The sequence below is a fragment of the Nerophis ophidion genome, linkage group LG13 (assembly GCF_033978795.1).
Source record: "Nerophis ophidion isolate RoL-2023_Sa linkage group LG13, RoL_Noph_v1.0, whole genome shotgun sequence".
Taxonomy (NCBI): domain Eukaryota; kingdom Metazoa; phylum Chordata; class Actinopteri; order Syngnathiformes; family Syngnathidae; genus Nerophis; species Nerophis ophidion.
In genome coordinates, this window is record NC_084623.1 from 17,793,595 (window position 1) to 17,814,185 (window position 20,591).

Consider the following 20,591-nt stretch of genomic DNA (forward strand, 5'->3'; position numbering starts at 1 on the left):
CACCTACTGTAAAGCATGGTTTTTCTGCTCAGGGGACAGGACGATTGATCCGTGTTAAGGAATGAATGAATGGGGCCATGTATCGTGAGATTTTGAGCCAAAACCTCCTTCCATCAGCGAGAGCTTTGAATGGTTGACCAAATATTTATTTTCCACCATCGTTTACAAATAAATTATTTAAAATTCCTACAATGTGAATTCCTGGATTTTTTTTCCACATTCTGTCTCTCACAGTTGAAGTGTACCTCTGTCATCATTTTAAACGGGAGAACTTGCACAATCGATGGCTGACAAAATACGTGTTTGCCCCACTGTATTTGCCTTCGGAATGAATGGCGACCAGTCCAGGTAGTACCGCGACCCTAGCACAAAGTAAGCTGGGATAGGCTCCGGAATGTGACCTTACTGAGGCCAAGAAAAGAGGGATAGAAGTTGGAAAAAATATTTAAAGTGGTCGGTTACCACAACCTACTATTTCCATCCATCCATCCATCTTCTTCCGCTTATCCGAGGTCGGGTCGCGGGGGCAGCAGCCTAAGCAGGGAAGCCCAGACTTCCCTCTCCCCAGCCACTTCGTCTAGCTCTTCCCGGGGGATCCCGAGGCGTTCCCAGGCCAGCCGGGAGACATAGTCTTCCCAACGTGTCCTGGGTCTTCCCCGTGGCCTCCTACCGGTTGGACGTGCCTTAAACACCTCCCACGGGAGGCATTCGGGTGGCATCCTGACCAGATGCCCGAACCACCTCATCTGGCTCCTCTCGATGTGGAGGAGCAGCGGCTTTACTTTGAGTTCCTCCCGGATGACAGAGCTTCTCACCCTATCTCTAAGGGAGAGCCCCGCCACACGGCGGAGGAAACTCATTTCGGCCGCTTGTACCCGTGATCTTATCCTTTCGGTCATGACCCAAAGCTCATGACCATAGGTGAGGATGGGAACGTAGATCGACCGGTAAATTGAGAGCTTTGCCTTCCGGCTCAGCTCCTTCTTCACCACAACAGATCGGTACAACGTCCGCATTACTGAAGACGCCGCACCGATCCGCCTGTCGATCTCACGATCCACTCTTCCCCCACTCGTGAACAAGACTCCTAGGTACTTGAACTCCTCCACTTGGGGCTACTATTTCTTTAAATGTTTTTTTAATGAAAAACATCTGCAGATGAATGTTTTTCAATCCAACACAGAATGCATATGCCACATTAAAAATAGTTTTTCTTTAATTTAAAGCCTAAAAACCAGCCATTCCTTCTGAAAATAATTGCTCCCACCGTATCTCAGTCGTGAGGAAATTGAGTGTTGTCTGTGGTCACTACAGCTAATGGTAGACGTGAGACCTTGTCAGCTGGTGCAAATCAAAAAAGGACCCGGAAGGTCTCCCTGAATACAACCTAATTGACTTTGAGGGAAAAGGCTCTCCGCTCAGATAAGATAGTGCAAGCACTTGAGGGTCCTAAAGGGCACCCCCGAGGCTTGGCTAGCGGCGCTCTCGAAAATGAACCACCGTGTTTACGCTGGTCAGTATTAGACATTAGAGAGCGAGTGTTCCTCACATGAGATCTCATTCTTCCCTCCTATGACACTTGGCCAGATACTTCAAACACTTGCCATTATTATTAAGCCAAGGAATGTCCTCGTTTGTTTTGTTTTTTTTTGGAAACAAACACAGGCGGACAACAAAATAATGGAAAATGATTCAAATGGATTATAAGAAACTATGAAAAAAAACAACTAAGTATTATAGTTTCTGATTATTGAGTAGTAAAATAGACTGGTTATATGTCAACCTCTGTCAGAGATGTTTATGCATATAGGTTTCTCCCTCTCACTAGAAAACAGGCAAATACATGGTCAACAAAAATAGCAGCTGGCTTGTGCGTTTGTGCGTCAGCAGTGCGATATAAAAATAATCTGTTAAGGCTGCACCTCGCCTCTCGCTGACAGCTTTGACAGGTTACAGAACCTTACAAGCTTTGACAAGATAATCTTTGATGTAGATAGATGAGTGTGGATTAAGCAACGTAGTACCAAACAGGTGCGAGCAGTGTTCGGAAAAAAACGGCGTTACATAATTACGGTGTTAATAATGCCACTGTGTAATGCCGTGTTTTTCTAGTAACCAGTTATCTACCGTATTTTTCGGAGTATAAGTCGGTCCGGAGTACAAGTCGCACCTGCTGAAAATGCATAATAAAGAAGGAACAAAAACATATATATATATGTCGCACTGGAGTATAAGTCGCATTTTTTGGGGAGATGTATTTGATAAAACCCAACACCAAGAATAGACATTTGAAAGGCAATTTAAAATAAATAAAGAATAATGAACAGCAGGCTGAATAAGTGTATAATATATGACGCATAAATAACCAACTGAGAAGGTGCCTGGTATGTTAACGTAACATATTATGGTAAGAGTCATTCAAATAACTATAACATATAGAACATGCTATATGTTTACCAAACAATCTGTCACTCCTAATCGCTAAATCCCATGAAATCGTATACGACTAGTCTCTTACGTGAATGAGTTAAATAATATTATTTGATATTTTCCGGTAACGTGTTAATAATTTCACAAATAAGTCGCTCCTAAATATAAGTCGCACCCCCGGCCAAACTATGACAAAAACTGCGACTTATAGTCCAAAAATTCGGTAATTACTTTTACGTACATTAGAACGCTATTACCGATGCATTTGATGTAACGTGGCATGTTACCTCTGGACTCTCACATTAGTAACTAGATCCATGTGGTGATATCCTTTAGAGATTGATGTTGGTTTTTGATACAGTACCGTCTGAGGGATCGAAGGTCACAGTCATTCAATGTTGGTTTCCGGCCATGCCGCTTACGTGGAGTGATTTCTCTGGATTCTCTGAACCTTTTGATGATATTATGGACGATAGATGTTGAAACCTCTAAATTTCTTGCATTTGCACTTTGAGAAACGTTGTTCTCAAACTGTTTGGCTATTTACTCACGCAGTTGTGGACAAAGGGGTGTACCTCGCACCATCCTTTCTTGTGAAAGACTGAGCTTTTTTGGGAAGCTGTTTTTATACCCAATCATGGCACCCACCTGTTCCCAATTAGCCTGCACACCTGTGGGATGTTCCAAATAAGTGTTTGATGAGCATTCTTCCAATTTATCAGTATTTAGTGCCACTTTTCCCAACTTCTTTGTCACGTGTTGCTGGCATCAAATTCTAAAGTTAATAAAAAAATTTGCAAAAAAAAAATGTTTATCAGTTTGAACAACTTATATGTTGTCTTTGTAGCATATTCAACTGAATATGGGTTGAAAATGATTTGCAAATCATTGTATTCCGTTTATATTTACATCTAACACAATTTCCCAAATCATATGGAAACGGGGTTTGTATGCCCTTTAGCCGCCAGATGGCAGCACGGTGTTAAATATCTTAGAACGTGTTCTGCGGCAATTCCAACTTTGAACACTGCGTCAATCGCGATGTAGAGTGACGCTTTCCATCATTTTCAAATTCATTTTCTTACTGGACATGATATGCACAGGTGAATGTCACATTACCTAGAACCACTTGTCATCAATTGCACCGATCACCCAGTGGGGGGTCCCCACATCTGCGGTCCCATCAGAGGTTTCTCATTGTGCCCATTGGGTGGAGTTTTTTCTTGCCCTGATGTGGGATCTGAGCCAAGGATGTCGTTGTGGCTTGTGCAACCCTTTGAGAGATTTGTGATTAGGGCTATATAAGTAAACTTTGAGTGATTGATTGATTTAGAATCCCAGGCAGATCACTTTAGGAAGTATCTTTTTACTAGTGCAAGTAGCAGCCTGTGCCTGCACCACTACTATGGGGGAATAATGAACATTCAATAAAGTGCCAATCATCAACAATAATAATCCTACAATACCTAATTTGTGGACAAGGACATACAGTAGGGGTGTAACGGCACACAAAAATTTCAGTTTGGTACATACTTCGGTTTGGAGGTCACGGTTTGGTTCATTTTTGGTACAGTAAGAAAACAACAAAATAATAAGTTTTTGGTTATTTATATACCAAATTTGTAAACAATGGCTTTATCCTTTTAACATTGGGAACACTATAATAAGTCTGCCCACGTTAATCAACATTAAACTGCCTCAAGTTGTTGCTCAGATTAAATAAAATGAAAAAAATATTCTGCTACATATAAAAAGCGCAACATTAAACAGTTTCAAGTCAACTCATCATGCCTAATTTATCACAGCATTTGGAGAGCCTGTAGTTGATTTTTATTCTGTGAATGTTATATTTGTATCAAGATTGTTCTCCTATGTCCCACTCTCCCTTGTGGAGGGGGTCCGGTCCGATCCGGTGGCCATGTACTGCTCGCCCGTGTATCGGCTGGGGACATCTCTGCGCTGCTGATCCGCCTCCGCTTGGGATGTTTTCCTGCTGGCTCCGCTGTGAACGGGACTCTCGCTGCTGTGTTGGATCCGCTTTGGACTGGACTCTTGCGACTGTGTTGGATCCATTATGGATTGAACTTTCACAGTATCATGTTAGACCCGCTCGACATCCATTGCTTTCCTCGTCTCCAAGGTTCTCATAGGTATCATTGTCACCGACGTCCCACTGGGTGTGAGTTTTCCTTGCCCTTATGTGGGCCTACCGAGGATGCCGTAGTGGTTCGTGTTGTGGTTTGTGCAGCCCTTTGAGACACTAGTGATTTAGGGCTATATAAGTAAACATTGATTGATTGATTGAAGATGTGATAGCAGGCAGGCACCCTGCCATTCAAAGCTTATCTGTCCGTAAAACACACACACACACACACATACACACACCGCAAAATGAGCTAATGTTATGCTAAAAGCTAATTAGCCTTCACCTCAAGCCAGAACTGCAAGCGAGCTGAGCTGCAGTTTAAGTTTCTAAAAGGGCAACGGGCTCATAGTGATGTTAGTAGTAGTTGACTGGGAGGTGTTTATCATCATTTGGGGAGAGTACGCTGCCTTATGCTCACCTGCTAAATACCTATCTGCTCGATGTTGAAGCATTTACTACATGCGCTCTGATTACACACTGCTTATTGGCTGTTATCGCTCTGAATACACACTGCTGATTGGCTGTTACCGCTATATATGTAATAAATCAGATAGTTCTGTGGGTGGGACAATGCTGGGTGCTGAGACAGAGGCAGAAGAAGCCAAGCAGCTTGTTAAGACTTGAGCTTAGAAACTCGTTCGGTACACCCCCGTACCGAACAGAAACCGCCGTACCAAAACGGTTCAACACAAATACACGGATCGTTACACCCCTAATATACAGTCATTGAAACATATTCAATCGCTTCATTATCTATCAATGAAAATATTTCACAAGCGCTGCCGACAACAATCTCCTTCAAGTCCAAAGACTACCAATGCTGAGCCAGAATAGCCAACGAGCGCGCCCTCGCTGACACCATGATTTACTTGGCAACAAGAATCGCCTTTTGAAGGCACGCACTCTTCTCTCATGAAACATCCCTCAACTGCGTACACCAGATACATGAACGTTTAAAGGAAGGTAATTACTTTCCGTAGTAATTAATTACATTTAGTGAGGAATAATTCCGTTAGTAATTCATTTACTTTTTGGGGAAAGTAACGAACACCAGTAATTATTTGTATTATTTTATTTTAATTTGTCCTAAAAATGAGTGGACATCATTTGTAAATTATGGTGGAAAATAAGTATTTGGTCAGCCATTCAAAGCTCTCACTGATGGAAGGAGGTTTTGGCTCAAAATTTCACGATACATGGCCCCATTCATTCTTTCCTTAACACGGATCAATCGTCCTGTCCCCTTAGCAGAAAAACAGCCCCAAAGCAGGATGTTTCCACCCCCATGCTTCACAGTAGGTATGGTGTTCTTGGGATGCAACTCAGTATTCTTCTTCCTCCAAACACGACGAGTTGAGTTTATACCAAAAAGTTCTATTTTGGTTTCATCTGACCACATGACATTCTCCCAATCCTCCACTGTATCATCCATGTATCCATTTTGGTATAAACTCAACTTGTCCTGTATGGAGGAAGAAGAATACTGAGTTGCATCCCAAGAACACCATACCTACTTTGAAGCAGGGGGGTGGAAACATCTTTTAAGGGGACAAGACGATTGATCCGTGTTAAGGAAAGAATGAATGGGGCCATGTATCGTGAGATTTTGAGCCAAAACCTCCTTCCATCAGTGAGAGCTTTGAATGGTTGACCAACTACTTATTTTCCACCATAATTTACAAATAAATGATTTAAAATTCCTACGATGTGAATTCTTGGAATTTTTTTTTCACATTCTGTCTCTCACAGTTGAAGTGTACCTATGATGAAAATTACAGACGTTTGTCATCATTTTAAGTGGGAGAACTCGGTGGCTGACTAAATACTTTTTTGTCCCACTGTATGTATGCACAGATTAGTAAATATGGAGTCTTTTATGAAGTGTAAACACATTTGCTCATTAAACATGCATCTGCTGCGGTTCTTTGTGTGCCGTTTCTTTTCTCGCAAGAACCAGAAAACAAAGTAACAACAAAGTTGAAGAAGTTTCTGGCATTCATTGTTGACGATTGTTCTGTGTTCTTTCACTTAGACTGCTACTGAGTCAGATATATTTAAGTACCAAACAGGCAACCCGGGGTAAGCTTCAAATATTGATTGGGGAAAAAAAGAACCGAAATAATTGCAGCATGTATGTCTGTGTTTTGTTGTCTACGGTGGGTTCAGCGGTTGAACGGGTGTTTGTTTTTTTCTGCAGTTTAAAGTATCACAAAGTTCACAAACTCCTCAAAGTCAGGTATTCACCCACACAACACACGGGATGCGCTCAGCATACGCAATCATGCTATGTGAAGCCGTGCTCGACCGGGAACGCATTTGAGAGGCCAAGGTTTAAAATTCTCCTCCTTAACACAAAAAGGCACAGAAGGTCAGCTTTGTTTTGTTTTTCTAAGACCGCCTGCTTGACACTGCAGACCGTGAAACTCTCCTCTGTGTGGAAACCGTTTACTATTTCTTCATGTTGTTGTAAAAGACCTTGACTGTCCCTCCTTTAGCCCCGACTTCTCGGTTCTTCACTTATTTCAAAAGTTTTTTGGGGATCTCACAGAATGACACAAAATTCAGTAGGAAAAATGATTTGTATGGCCCCATTTGTCAGGGTTTACCTGACACATGAAAAGTGACAAACACATATCCCTTTTCCATATGAGTTGGGAAATTGTGTTAGATGTAAATATAAACGGAATACAATGATTTGCAAATCCCTTTCAACCCATATTCAATTAAATGCACTACAAAGACAAGATTTTTGATGTTCAAACTCATAAATTGTATTTTTTTTTGCAAATAATAATTAACTTAGAATTTAATGGCTGCAACACGTGCCAAAGTAGTTGGGAAAGGGCATGTTCACCACTGTGTTACATCACCTTTTCTTTTAACAACACTAAATAAACGTTTGGGAACTGAGGAAACGAATTGTTGAAGCTGTGAAAGTGGAATTCTTTCCCATTCTTGTTTTATGTAGAGCTTCAGTCGTTCAACAGTCCGGGGTCTCCGCTGTCGTATTTTACGCTTCATAAAGCGCCACACATTTTTGATGGGAGACAGGTCTGGACTGCAGGCGGGCAAGGAAAGTACCCGCACTCTTTTTTTTACAAAGCCACACTGTTGTAACACGTGCTGAATGTGGCTTGGCATTGTCTTGCTGAAAAAAGCAGGGGCATCCATGAAAAAGACGGCGCTTAGATGGCAGCATATGTTGTTCCAAAACCTGTATGTACCTTTCAGCATTAATGGTGCCTACACAGATGTGTAAGTTACCCATGCCTTGGGCACTAATGCATCCCCATACCATCACAGAAGGTGGATTTTGAACTTTGCGTCGATAACTGTCTGGATGGTTCGCTTCCCCTTTGGTCCGGATGAGACGATGTCGAATATTTCCAAAAACAATTTGAAATGTGGACTCGTCAGACCACAGAACACTTTTCCACTTTGCATCCGTCCATCTTTGATGATCTCGGGCCCAGAGAAGCTGGCGGCGTTTCTGGATGTTGTTGATAAATGGCTTTCGCTTTGCATAGTAGAGCTTCAACTTGCACTTACAGATGTAGCGATGAACTGTATTTAGTGACAGTGGTTGTCTGAAGTGTTCCTGAGCCCATGTGGTGATATCCTTTAGACATTGATGTTGGTTTTTGATACAGTGCTGTCTGATGGATCGAAGGTCACGGTCATTCAATGTTGGTTTCCGGCCATGCCGCTTACGTGGAGTGATTTCTCCGGATTCTCTGAACCTTTTGATGATATTATGGACCGTAGATGTTGAAATCCCTAAATTTCGTGCAATTGCACTTTGAGAAAAGTTGTTCTTAAACTGTTTGACTATTTGCTCACGCAGTTTTGGACAAAAGGGTGTACCTCGCCCCATCCTTTCTTGTGAAGGACTGAGCATTTTTTGGGAAGCTATTTTTATGCCCAATAATGGCACCCACCTGTTGCCAATTAGCCTGCACACCTGTGGGATGTTCCAAATAAATGTTTGATGAGCATTCCTCAACTTTATCAGTATTTATTGCCACCTTTCCCAACTTCTTTGTCACGTGTTGCTGGCATCAAATTCTAAAGTTAATGATTATTTGCAAAAAAAAAAAAGTTTAACAATTTGAACATCAAATATGTTGTCTTTGTAGCATATTCAACTGAATATGGGTTGAAAATGATTTGCAAATCATTGTATTCTGTTTATATTTACATCTAACACAATTTTCCAACTCATATGGAAACAGGGTTTGTATATTCTTTAGCCGCCAGATAGCAGCACGGTGTTGAATATCTTAAAACATGTTCTGGGGCATTTCCAACTTTGAACATGGCGTCAGTCGCGATGTAGAGTGACGCTTTCCTTAATTTTTAGCAGACTGCACGGATCCCGGGTGATCCACCCAGGATTGGGGCCATACAAAGTCATTTCCTTACTGGGCATGATATGCACAGGTGAATGTCATATTACCGCAAACGGGTCCTTCGTCCGAGCGGTCTGCACAGTCCACTTTGGCATTGCAAATCTTGTCAGGTGTGAGGCAGACGGAGGTGTCGTTGGCACAGTGGTATCTGGGTGGCTTACAGATAGCGGACTCACAGGACTCCTCATCAGAGCGGTCTTCGCAGTCAATGTCACCATCACACACCCAGCTCTTTGTGATGCACTTTCCTGCATGCATAGACACAAAATGTATACTGTCACACACAGTAAGTACTTCAGGGTATGTATTGTCAACTTCACAATCAATAACATAGTTATGGTTATGGTATTAGTTTATTTCGAACATGCATACAATTACAATATGGTGCATCACATATTCCCAGTTTCTCCGGACAAGCATACTGAAAAAGAAGAGAGAGAGATGCAGAGCTCATTCAATCCTTTTACTGTTTTGTGTTGCAATCAGGTGACCCAGAGGAGGCACTTCCAGGTTTTAAGCAACGGTTTATTTATTAGCATCAGTGCAGATTTAGGGCGCATTTAGAGAGGTTTAAATGCAAATACCAGCCAGATATCATGAAAAAATATTGCATTAGGATCGGGTGGATTTAAACATTCTTGAAAAGATGAATATTTTAACGATTTAAACTAGTGGTTCTCAACCTTTTTTCAGTGATGTACACCTTGTGAACATTTTTTTATTTCAAGTACCCCCTAATCAAAGTAAAGCATTTTTGGTTGAAAAAAAAAAACAGATAAAGAAGTAGAATACAACACTATGTCATCCGTTTCTGATTTATTAAATTGTATTACAGAGCAAAATATTGCTCATTTGTAGTGGTCTTTCTTGAACTATTTGGAAAAAAAAGATATAAAAATAACTGAAGACTTGTTGAAAAATAAACAAGTGATTCAATTATACAAACCCTGTTTCCATATGAGTTGAGAAATTGTGTTAGAGGTACATAAAAATGTAATACAATTATTTGCAAATCCTTTTCAACCCATATTCAATTGAATTCACTACAAAGACAAGATATTTGACCTTCAAACTCATAAACTTATTTTTGTTTTTTGCAAATAATAATAAACTTAGAATTGCATGGCTGCAACACGTGCCAAAGTAGTTGGGAAAGGGCATGTTCACCACTGTGTTACATCACTTTGCACTTACAGATGTAGCGACAAACTGTATTTAGTGACAGTGGTTTTCTGAAGCGTTCCTGAGCCCATGTGGTGATATCCTTTAGAGATTGATGTCGGTTTTTGACATCTGTTTTTGACACATTTTGACATCGTCTGAGGGATCGAAGCTCACGGTCATTCAACGTTGGTTTCCGGCCATGCCGCTTACGTGGAGTGATTTTCTCCATATTCTCTGAACCTTTTGATGATATTATGGACCGTAGATGTTGAAATCCCTAAATTTCTTGCAATTGCACTTTGAGAAATGTTGTTTTTAAATTGTTTGACTATTTGCTCACACAGTTGTGGACAAAGGGGTGCACCCTGCCCCATCCTTTGTTGTGAAAGACTGAGCGTTTTTGGGAAGCTGTTTTTATATCCAATCATGGCAACCACCTGTTCCCAATTAGCCTGCACACCAAATAAGTGTTTGATGAGCATTCCTCAACTTTACCAGTATTTATTGCTACCTTTCCCAACTTCTTTGTCACGTGTTGCTGGCATCACATTCTAATGTTAATGATTATTTGCAAAAAAAAAAAAAAGTTTATCAGTTTGAACATCAAATATGTTGTCTTTGTAGCATATTCAACTGAATATGGGTTGAAAATGATTTGAAAATCATTGTATTCCGTTTATGTTTACATCTAACAGAATTTCCAAACTCATATGGAAACGGGGTTTGTAAATAAAGATTTCTACACATAGAAGTAACCATCAACTTAAAGTGCCCTCTTTGGGGATTATAATAGAGATCCATCTGGATTCATGAACTTAATTCTAAACATTTCTCCACATAAAAATACATCTTTAACATCAATATTTATGGAACATGTCCACAAAAAAATCTAGCTGTCAACACTGAATATTAAATTGTTGCATTTCTTTTCACAGTTTATGAACTTACATTCATATTTTGTTGAGGTATATATATTTATAAAGGATTTTTGAATTGTTGCTATTTTTAGAATATTTAAAAAAATCTCAGGTACCCCTTGGCATACCTTCAAGTACCCCCTGTCACAATGAGTTGGTGATGTACCCCAAGATGCAGAGATGGTCGCAGTCATTGAGTAAGAAAACATTATTTAATTTAACACTAAAACAAAACTAAACAAAAGGGTACAAACAAAAGGCGCGCACAAGGCAGAGAACAAACTTGGCTATGAACACAAACACTTACTGTGACATGAAGTAACTATGGCATGAGCAGAGTGAACAGAAGTAGACAAAGCTACAATGATAAGTAATAATGACATTGACAGGTAGTGGTGACAAATAATCCAGCCCTGACTGGAGGACAAAGCAGGTTTAAATAGGAGCGGGCTGATTGACACCAGGTGTGGCCAGGTGCCAATCAGCTGCAGCTGAGGGTAAACAGCACTCAGGGAGAAAAGCAGGAAATGACCAAAATGAAGGCGCTGACAGGAAACAAAGAAAAACTAAAACTAAAACAAAACAAAACTGTCAGGGACAAACCTGACACCCCCAGGCGTACGCGCACCCCCATTTGAGAACCACTGATTTGAACCATTCATCGTCACCGAAGTCGACTTTTCAAGTTACTGCTCGACTGCACTTCCTTCTACACACGTAAGGATTTAAAGGGGTTATAACATGCTTTTTTTTGTACATATAAAACATGTCCTTGTGGTCTACATCAGTGTTTTTCAGCCACTGTGCCGCGACACACCAGTGCAGGGGTCGGGAACCTTTTTGGCTGAGAGAGCCAAGAAGCCAAATATTTTAAAATGTATTTCCGTATGAGCCGTACAATATTTTTTTAACCCGGAACACAACTAAACACGTGCATTTTTAAGTAAGACTAACATTTTTAGAGTATAATAGGTTTCTTATTCTTTGTGATAACATTGTTATTCTGAAGCTAACTGTGGAGGGGGCGTGGCCTGCGGGCCTGCAGCGAAGCGGGGTGTTGCCAGGACCGGCCTGGAAATCAGCGACAGGTGCGTAGATGGCCCACCTGGGCCTCGTTACCTAATCACCTGTCGCTATGTTATAAACAGCAGCCAGGAGAAGAGACGGGGTTGGTGCAGGAGCCAGGGTGCGAGACAGAGCCAAGAGAAAAAGACAATTGCTGGAAAGCAACTGAGACTTATTGAAAAATGAAACAATACTGTAACACTGAAACAGGGTCTCATGTCGGTGCTTGGTGGTCTGAAGAACCCCCAGGAGGGCAAGCCCCACACTAACCAATAATAAATAAATAACTTCTTACCATCAACGCAGCTTCCTGAACAGGTGCGGTAGAAAACGGATGGATGGATTAAAAATGCACGGGGATGTTTTATATTTTGAACATCATTTTTAACACTGATTACAAGTGGAATTATTCATTATTTATCGTGTTAAGCGAGTCAGCTCAAATTTACCTGAGAGCCAGATGCAGTCATCAAAAGAGCCACATCTGGCTCTCGAGCCATAGGTTACCTACCCCTGCACTAGTGTGCCGTGGGAGATTATGCAATTTAAGAGTGGTGGTTTGGCTTAATCCTTTTTAGGAGTCATTCATTTTTTGACACGGGCTCCTCCGGGTACTGCAGACCTGTTTATTGAGGCTCGCTTGTAATAAAGCAACGTTTTGTTCAGAAAAGCGTCTCCGACGTCTCCTTTGAACAAACCGCAGTGCCGTGTTGCCCTCCTGCCTGGGAGGAGGTGACAAGACCAGAAATACACTTCACTAATCAATCACAGAACAACCATGGACGTATTATCATTTTCATGCAAAATTCAATAATTGCATTAAAAGTACACTTTTGTTATTCGAAGTGACTAATGCGGACTATAAATATACGAGACTCCTATTTGCTTGTTTTCAAAAATTCTACACTTGTGTAGAATACGCCTTTCGCCCACTACTACTACTGCATGTTACAAAGCAGTAGGCGGAACTACTGACGGAACCGAGCGAAGGCAACATCACAGACACCAGCGTCTCATAATTTTTTGTGCTGTGCAGAATTGATGCGTATTCCAATTTACAGGTTTCCCTTCAAAGCCACCGCCTTGGTTTGTTGTTGGTGCCAGATCAGTGTGTGTGGGAGGATGAAGCGACAGCTGAGGGTGTCGTTGTGTGTGCGTGTTCAGGTTTGTGTGTTTGTTGTTACAGACATGGAATATCTCAGGCTGGCTGTCCCATCAAAAATATATACTCACATATCTCTTTTGATTGAAGCCTTCATATGTTTAGAGCTGATTTGACGCCAGCAAAGTAAAAATACAACTCTCTGTGTCGGGTGCACTCGCTTCCGCGGAGCATTAACTATGGATGACTTTTCAGAAATGTTCCAGTATAATCTTTCTCGAAAGAGGGTGTTTGTGGTATTAGCGGGCTGATCTTTTGACCGAGATAATCAGAGGCATATGCATGTTATTTAAAAAAAGCAGTGGGATGCATGAATAAAAGACCAAAGAAAGTTAAACAAATTGAGAAAAAAAGTAACAGATTATTTCATGTAAATGTGCATGAACACAAACTATTTTGTCTATATCAGTGGTTCTCAAATGGGGGTACGCGTACCCCCGGGGGTACTTGAAGGTATGCCAAGGGGTACGTGAGATTTTTCTAAAATATTCTAAAAATAGCAACAATTCCAAAATCTGAATGTAAGTTCATAAACTCTGAAAATAAATACAACAATGCAATATTCAGTGTTGACAGCTAGATTTTTTTGTTGACATGTTCCATAAATATTGATGTTAAAGATTTCTTTTTTTTGTGAGGAAATGTTTAGAATTAAGTTCATGAATCCAGATGGGAGGAACTCAAAGTAAAGCCGCTGCTCCTTCACATCGAGAGGAGCCAGTTGAGGTGGTTCGGGCATCTGGTCAGGATGCCACCCGAACGCCTCCCTAGGGAGGGGTTTATGGCACGTCCAACCGGTAGGAGGCCACAGGGAAGACCCAGGACACGTTGGGAAGACTATGTCTCCCGGCTGGCCTGGGAACGCCTCGGGATCCCCCGGGAAGAGCTAGACGAAGTGGCTGGGGAGAGGGAAGTCTGGGTTTCCCTGCTTAGGTTGTTGCCCCCGCGACCCGACCTCGGATAAGCGGAAGAAGATGGATGGATGGATGGAATCCAGATGGATCTCTATTACAATCCCCAAAGAGGGCACTTTAAGTTGATGATTACTTCTATGTGTAGAAAATCTTTATTTTTAATTGAATCACTTTGTGGAGAGAAGCAGCCGACAGGACGACAGCGGGCGGACAGAGGCATTCTGGACCGGAATGGAGGCCAGGAGGCGGGGCATGTATCGGCGAGGAGAGGCGTGACAAGAACGGGAATCTGAGTCAGGTGCGTAAGACACACACCTGCTCACAATCTGCGTATCTGCTCCTAGATGATAAGAGAGGCGGAGGGGGCATGATGGAGAGGAAGTACGGAGGAGGAAACCACTGCAACGACACCAGCGACGAGAGACCAAAAAGACATGAGCCCCCGCGGAAGACGCAACACCCGGCCACCGAAAGGTGCGCAAAGACGAGCAGCCAGGGAACGCTAGAAAGTGGCGCGTCTGATTGTGACACAAAGATTCCATTTATTGAAGCAATAAATGTATGTTTTACCCATTTTACTAGGTGTCGTGCGACCACACGGTGATGGCGGGAAGTCGGTCACGCACTTGTTTATTTTTCAACAAGTTTTTAGTTATTTTTATATCTTTTTTTCCTAATAGTTCAAGAAAGACCACTACAAATGAGCAATAATTTGCAGTGTTATACAAATTAATAAATCAGAAACTGATGACATAGTGCTGTATTTTACTTCTTTATCTCTTTTTTTCAACCAAAAAATGTTTTGATCTGATTGAACATACCCCCTGTGAACATTTAAAAAAATGTTCACAGGGGGTACATCTCTGAAAAAAGGTTGAGAAACACTGGTCTAAAGTATTGATACAATATTACTTACTTCAACAAAAACCCTATTATGTTTTACATTCTTTTTTTGCGTTTTATTGCATACAAATATAACAATCTCAAATATTTGCTATGCAATATCAACACCTAACCTACCCGCTCGAGCACAGGTGTCAAACTCAAGGCCTAAGGGTCAAATCAACATCATTTAATGTGGCCCGCAAAAGCTTTGAAATAATATGCTTTCATGAAGTACTGTCACGGCCCCTCCAAGAGCGCACCTGCGCGTGTCAGTCCTGCTGCAGCCAATCACCGGCAATCAGCACACCTGAAGTTGATCAGAGGTCCTGCCTTCAAAAGCCTGCACGACCTGCAATTCCGCACTGGAACGTAATTTTCTTTGTGCGTACAGTAAACCGTACTCATGCTTGATGCAATCTTGTTTTTTTCTGTGTTTTCCCCTCCGTGTGTCATTGAGCGTTTTCCAATGTCGTGTCGTTCCTGGAGCAAATCCCTGTTCCGTGAGTCTCGTCTTCCTCGTTGAACTCTGGCTGCCCCTTGGATCTCGACCTCTCGCTGGGACACGGACCTTTTTTGCGATGCAAAAGCCACCCCAGACTTCCTGCCTAGTCACAGACCTCTAAGTATTGCTTTGTCCCTCTAATCTTCCGCCTCTCGCTCAACACTACCAGTAACACTCAACAGTTGATCTCTACACATAGTCACACACCATACACACATTGGATCTAGTCACACTCCGATTCTGTTGTTTATTTAGATCATTGCTTGTTCTTATATAGAGTATATATATATATATATATATATATATATATATATATATATATATATATATATATATATAATAAATCATATAATAAATACTACGCCCCCTTGTGGTCTGTGCCGTCTACTCTCCTCGTACACAAGTACTTGTATTTGCTCTTTCTATTGTGACAGAAAAAAATACATGTATTGCCTGCAATTGCAAATCATTTAAACGTTATTATTTTCAAATAATTCAACACATATAACACAATCATACATTCCTAACTTGTTTTAGTTAAAATTAGGGGTGTATATTGTAGCATCCCGGAAGAGTTAGTGCTGCAAGGGATTCTGGGTATTTGTTCTGTTGTGTTACGGTGCGGATGTTCTCCCGAAATGTGTTTGTCATTCTTGTTTGGTGTGGAATCACAGTGTGACACATATTTGTAACAGTATTAAAGTTGTTTATACGGCCACCCTCAGTGTGACCTGTATGGTTGTTGACCAAGTATGCTTTGCATTCACTTATGTGTGTGTGAAAAGCCCTAGATAATATGTGACTGGGCCGGCACGCAAATCCAGTGCCTTTAAGGTTTATTGGCGCTCTGTACTTCTCCCTACAGCCCTGTACACAGCGGCGTTTTAAAAAGTCATACATTTTACTTTTTGAAAGTGATAACGATAATTTTGAAACTGATACCGAACATTTCCGATATTACATTTTAAAGTATTTATCGGTCGATAATATGACAGCACTTCTTGAAATATAAACTAACTACCTTAATATTATTAGTTTATATTTCAAGAAGTGCTGTGCTAACACATAGCACAGTGACAAAGCTTAACCTATTGTTATTGTTACTATAACAATCTACAAGGTTAATATGTCTGGCTTTGCTTTCTTCCCCTCCATTTATCTGTTTTTGTTTGTATTTCAAGTTATCATTACATATATGTATTGTGTCACACCGCGGTGAGGAAAGTCTTGTCTTGGTTTTTCTGTCTTGTGATTTACATGTTTTATTTTGAAAATCTACCCTCTTTTTTTCAGATCACGGGCCCTTCCTCTTGTGTCACCAGTCTGACGTCATCCCTGATCTCTGATTGTTTCCACCTGTTTTCCATCATACCCATATCCTATTTAAGCTCACGCCTCCTCTTGTCCTGTGCCAGATCGTCTCGTCTATCGTGCCTTTCTAGCATCCATGTCCATGTCCTTGAATACCTCTTTGTCTTGCTCCTATTTGCCTGGTTCGCCTTTTTTTGGATCAAGCAGTCTTTTGCTGTAATTTTGAGTTTACTTTTTTCCTCCTTCGAGCGCCCTTTGTTATCCTTCGTCTACCTAATTGGTGAGTTTTTGTTTTTCCAAATTTTGTATTGTTTGCCTCATTGATTGAGTGAATTTTGTTTATTCCTAGTTAGTGTTATATATAGATGGTTTGTGTTTTTTCCTCCTATTGGAGCGCTTTAGGTCAATTCTTATAGAAATTCTATTTTTGTTAGTTATTCTTAGATTAGTATTCCTCCTTATTTGTTGGAGTGATTTTGATAACCTGTTTATTCTCGGAATTATTTTCCGCGTATTGTATTGATTCTTGTGAAATACGTTTTGCACCGGAGGTAAAAAGTTATTTCAAAATAAAAGCTTTATATTTTTAACTTCCTCTCTGCAATTTGGTCCTCTCCTTACTCCGAGTCGTAACATATTGTTGCATTTGAACAACTGTACTGTTGATAATAGAGGTAAATTATTGTTATGATTCATTATCAATAGGTCTATTTCTATTGGTATTTGTATTACTCCATTTGTAGTATTGTTGTGTTGTTGTTGTTGTGTTTGCTGTTGTTGTGTCTATGTCTTATCCCCCTCTTGTCCCCAGAATTTACCTCTCTGTCTTCCTTTTTTTCTCTTTCTATCCCCTCCTGCACCAAAAGATAATATACTGTACATCCATTTAATAAAGTGTAATACAAATAAGGCAACAAGAGAAGTATCCCACACTTCTCTTTTGTTAAGTAAATATGGGCATCTACATCAACAATGTGATTTGCCTGACAAACTGGACAGGACAAAAAAATATTTAAAAAAAATAAACTAATGATGCAAATGGACTTCCGAGGCCTGAGAGTGTCCTCGCTGTTAAAATTGCCATAAAGTCATTCCTGCCTTCATTCTGTGCTTCAACTTCTACTTGGCAGTCTGGTCTCCTTCCGTGACATTTGCGATTCTTTTTGGATGACAGCGATGGTACTCGACAGGCCAGATAAAGGCCAACCAACGATAAAGGTCAAGCAAAACAAAAACACAGAAATGCTTCGCTTCAATCACAGTCTGGAGACATTTGCAGGTACAAATGGCAACATTTTGTAACTTTACCTGTATCTTTACAGGTGAACTTGGCCTTTGGGTCGCACATCCTTTTGGTGCCTTTGCAGTCTTTCTCGTCACTGCCATCCTCACAATCTTTGTCTCCGTCACATCGCCAACGTTCAGGAATGCAGGTGCCGTCTGTGACACAGTGGAATTCTTCGCCGCTGCACTCGATCACAGAAGGCAGCACTGAAAGGAAAGGGATTTAACAATTGATTGGACGGCAGCATCAAGGCTTTATAATACTCTGTCATGGTTGAAACGTAGTCTCAGATAGTTTTAATGCCACAATTCTTATTGTGCAAATATGTATCTTTACGAGCAAGGCATGGTAGTATGTTTTGTTGATTAATTCCCACTAGGCAAATACATTAATTTATTTTAAGACATATTTGTTGTTTGATATTCACTTAATATCAGTGTTTCTACAAACCAATTCCACTTTAAAGGCCTACTGAAACCCACTACTACCGACCACGCAGTCTGATAGTTTATATATCAATGATGAAATATTTACATTGCAACACATGCCAATACGGCCGGTTTAGTTTACTAAATTGCAATTTTAAATTTCCTGTTAGCATCCTGTTGAAAACGTCGCGGAATGATGACGCTCATTTTGACGCTCATTTTGACGCTCATTTTGACGCATTTTTTCAATTAATAATGGAGACTATAAAGAAGAATGCTGTTGGTGGAAAGCGGTGGATTGCAGCTGCCTTTGGCTGCCTTTGTTTGTTGTGAAGCTTTAACACAGAGCGGTCAAGCGAACATGTTTCTCTAAGTCAACCAGCAAGTTTTTGGATGGGAAAATTGTGATATTAAGTCGGCTCTTACCGGAGACTTCAGTGGATTATGCGACCTCCTCCTGCAGCTCAAAAAGGCAGCTGTGATATTGGCTCCTCGGCTTTTCTCAGAGACACTGGCGTTCGCCGCAGCCATCCGACTTTTAGGTATGACTTCATAATCTCACTAAAACACTATCAACACAATAAGCAGATAAGGGATTTTCCAGAATTATCCTAGTAAATCTGTCTAATTACATCTGAAACGCTCACACTGCCGCCGCCTGGAGCCGTCCTTTCCTTTTTTCTTTCATCCTCGCTCAAATTAATGGGGAAATCGTCGCTTTCTCGGTCCGAATAGCTCTTGCTGCTGGAGGCTATTATAATAAACAACGTGAGGATGTGAGGAGCCCTACAACCCGTAACGTCACGCGCTTTTTTATTAGCGACCAGAAGTTGCGAACTTTATCGTAAATGTTATCTACTGAATCCTTTCAGCAAAAATATGGCAATTTTGCAAAATGATCAAGTATGACACATAGAATGGACCTGCTATCCCTGTTTAAATAAGAACATCTCATTTCTGTAGGCCTTTAAGTCACAACCCAAAAAATGAAACGAAGCATAAATAAAAACACACTATCTCATTCGTCATTTCCAATGTTGACTTTCATAAAATTTGCACAGAAGACAATTATTTTCTCATCCAGCATTTTAAGTGAGGTTACCAATCGTTTATTTTACTCCTGTTTGTTCTCCTTTAGTTCGAGGGGGAGGAGTCGCAGCCCCGCTTTACCGTGTGCTTCTTGTTTGGTATACTTGCTCGCCCCGGTATAAACTATTTGCTTGCCTCACAGAATTGTTATCGCGACATCCAGTGGACACATTTAGGAAAGGAGTTTCTTTAATTTAAAAATGCAGCTCAATTTTACACTTGGGCCGCAAAGGCCCTTATATAAGGAGCCCCTAAAGGGACATGGAGGGAAAAATGTTTTGCAAGATCTCGCAATACTTTTTAATGACTGATAGGTTGATTGGCAACACTAAATTGGCCCTAGTGTGTGAATGTGAGTGTGAATGTTGTCTGTCTATTTGTGTTGGCCTTGCGATGAGGTGACGACTTGTCCAGGGTGTACACCGCCTTCCGCCCGATTGTAGCTGAGATAGGCGCCAGCGACCCCAAAAGGGAATATGCGGTAGAAAATGGATGGATGGATGGATGGAATAGTTTTCTTTTCTTATGTCAGTGAACCGGAAGTGAAACAGACAAAAGCAATGGAGGATCCTACCCATCATCCGTGGGAGAAGTTTATTGATTTTTATTTTAGTATTGGCCTAACATATAAAGACATCAAATCATATTATGGTCTTACAACAGAGCACAGATGATGGGTAGGCTCCAACATGCTCCAGCTCTTCCATCACTGTGGATATTTCACTTCCGGTTCACCACCGCTGTGTCTGTTTTACTTCCGGTTCATCGACATAGGAAAAAAATAACTTTTGCGAGATCTCGCAAAACATCCATGTCCCTTTAGGGCAGGGGTCACCAACACGGTCCCCGCGGGCACCAGGTAGCCCGTAAGGACCAGATGAGTC

The 20,591-nt window shown here is 41.0% G+C and overlaps 1 protein-coding gene across 6 annotated transcripts in view; it reads right to left on the minus strand.

Moving 5' to 3' along the window:
* Positions 1-20,591, minus strand: part of lrp1bb (low density lipoprotein receptor-related protein 1Bb) — a 993,888-nt gene that overhangs the window by 405,242 nt on the left and 568,055 nt on the right. For all 6 annotated transcript variants that reach the window (XM_061918476.1, XM_061918478.1, XM_061918475.1 and 3 more), the window contains 2 exons: positions 18,214-18,396; positions 9,033-9,233 (listed from right to left, as the gene is read on the minus strand). In XM_061918476.1, the coding sequence (XP_061774460.1) occupies positions 9,033-9,233; positions 18,214-18,396 (384 nt within the window). The remainder of the gene's footprint in view (positions 1-9,032; positions 9,234-18,213; positions 18,397-20,591) is intronic.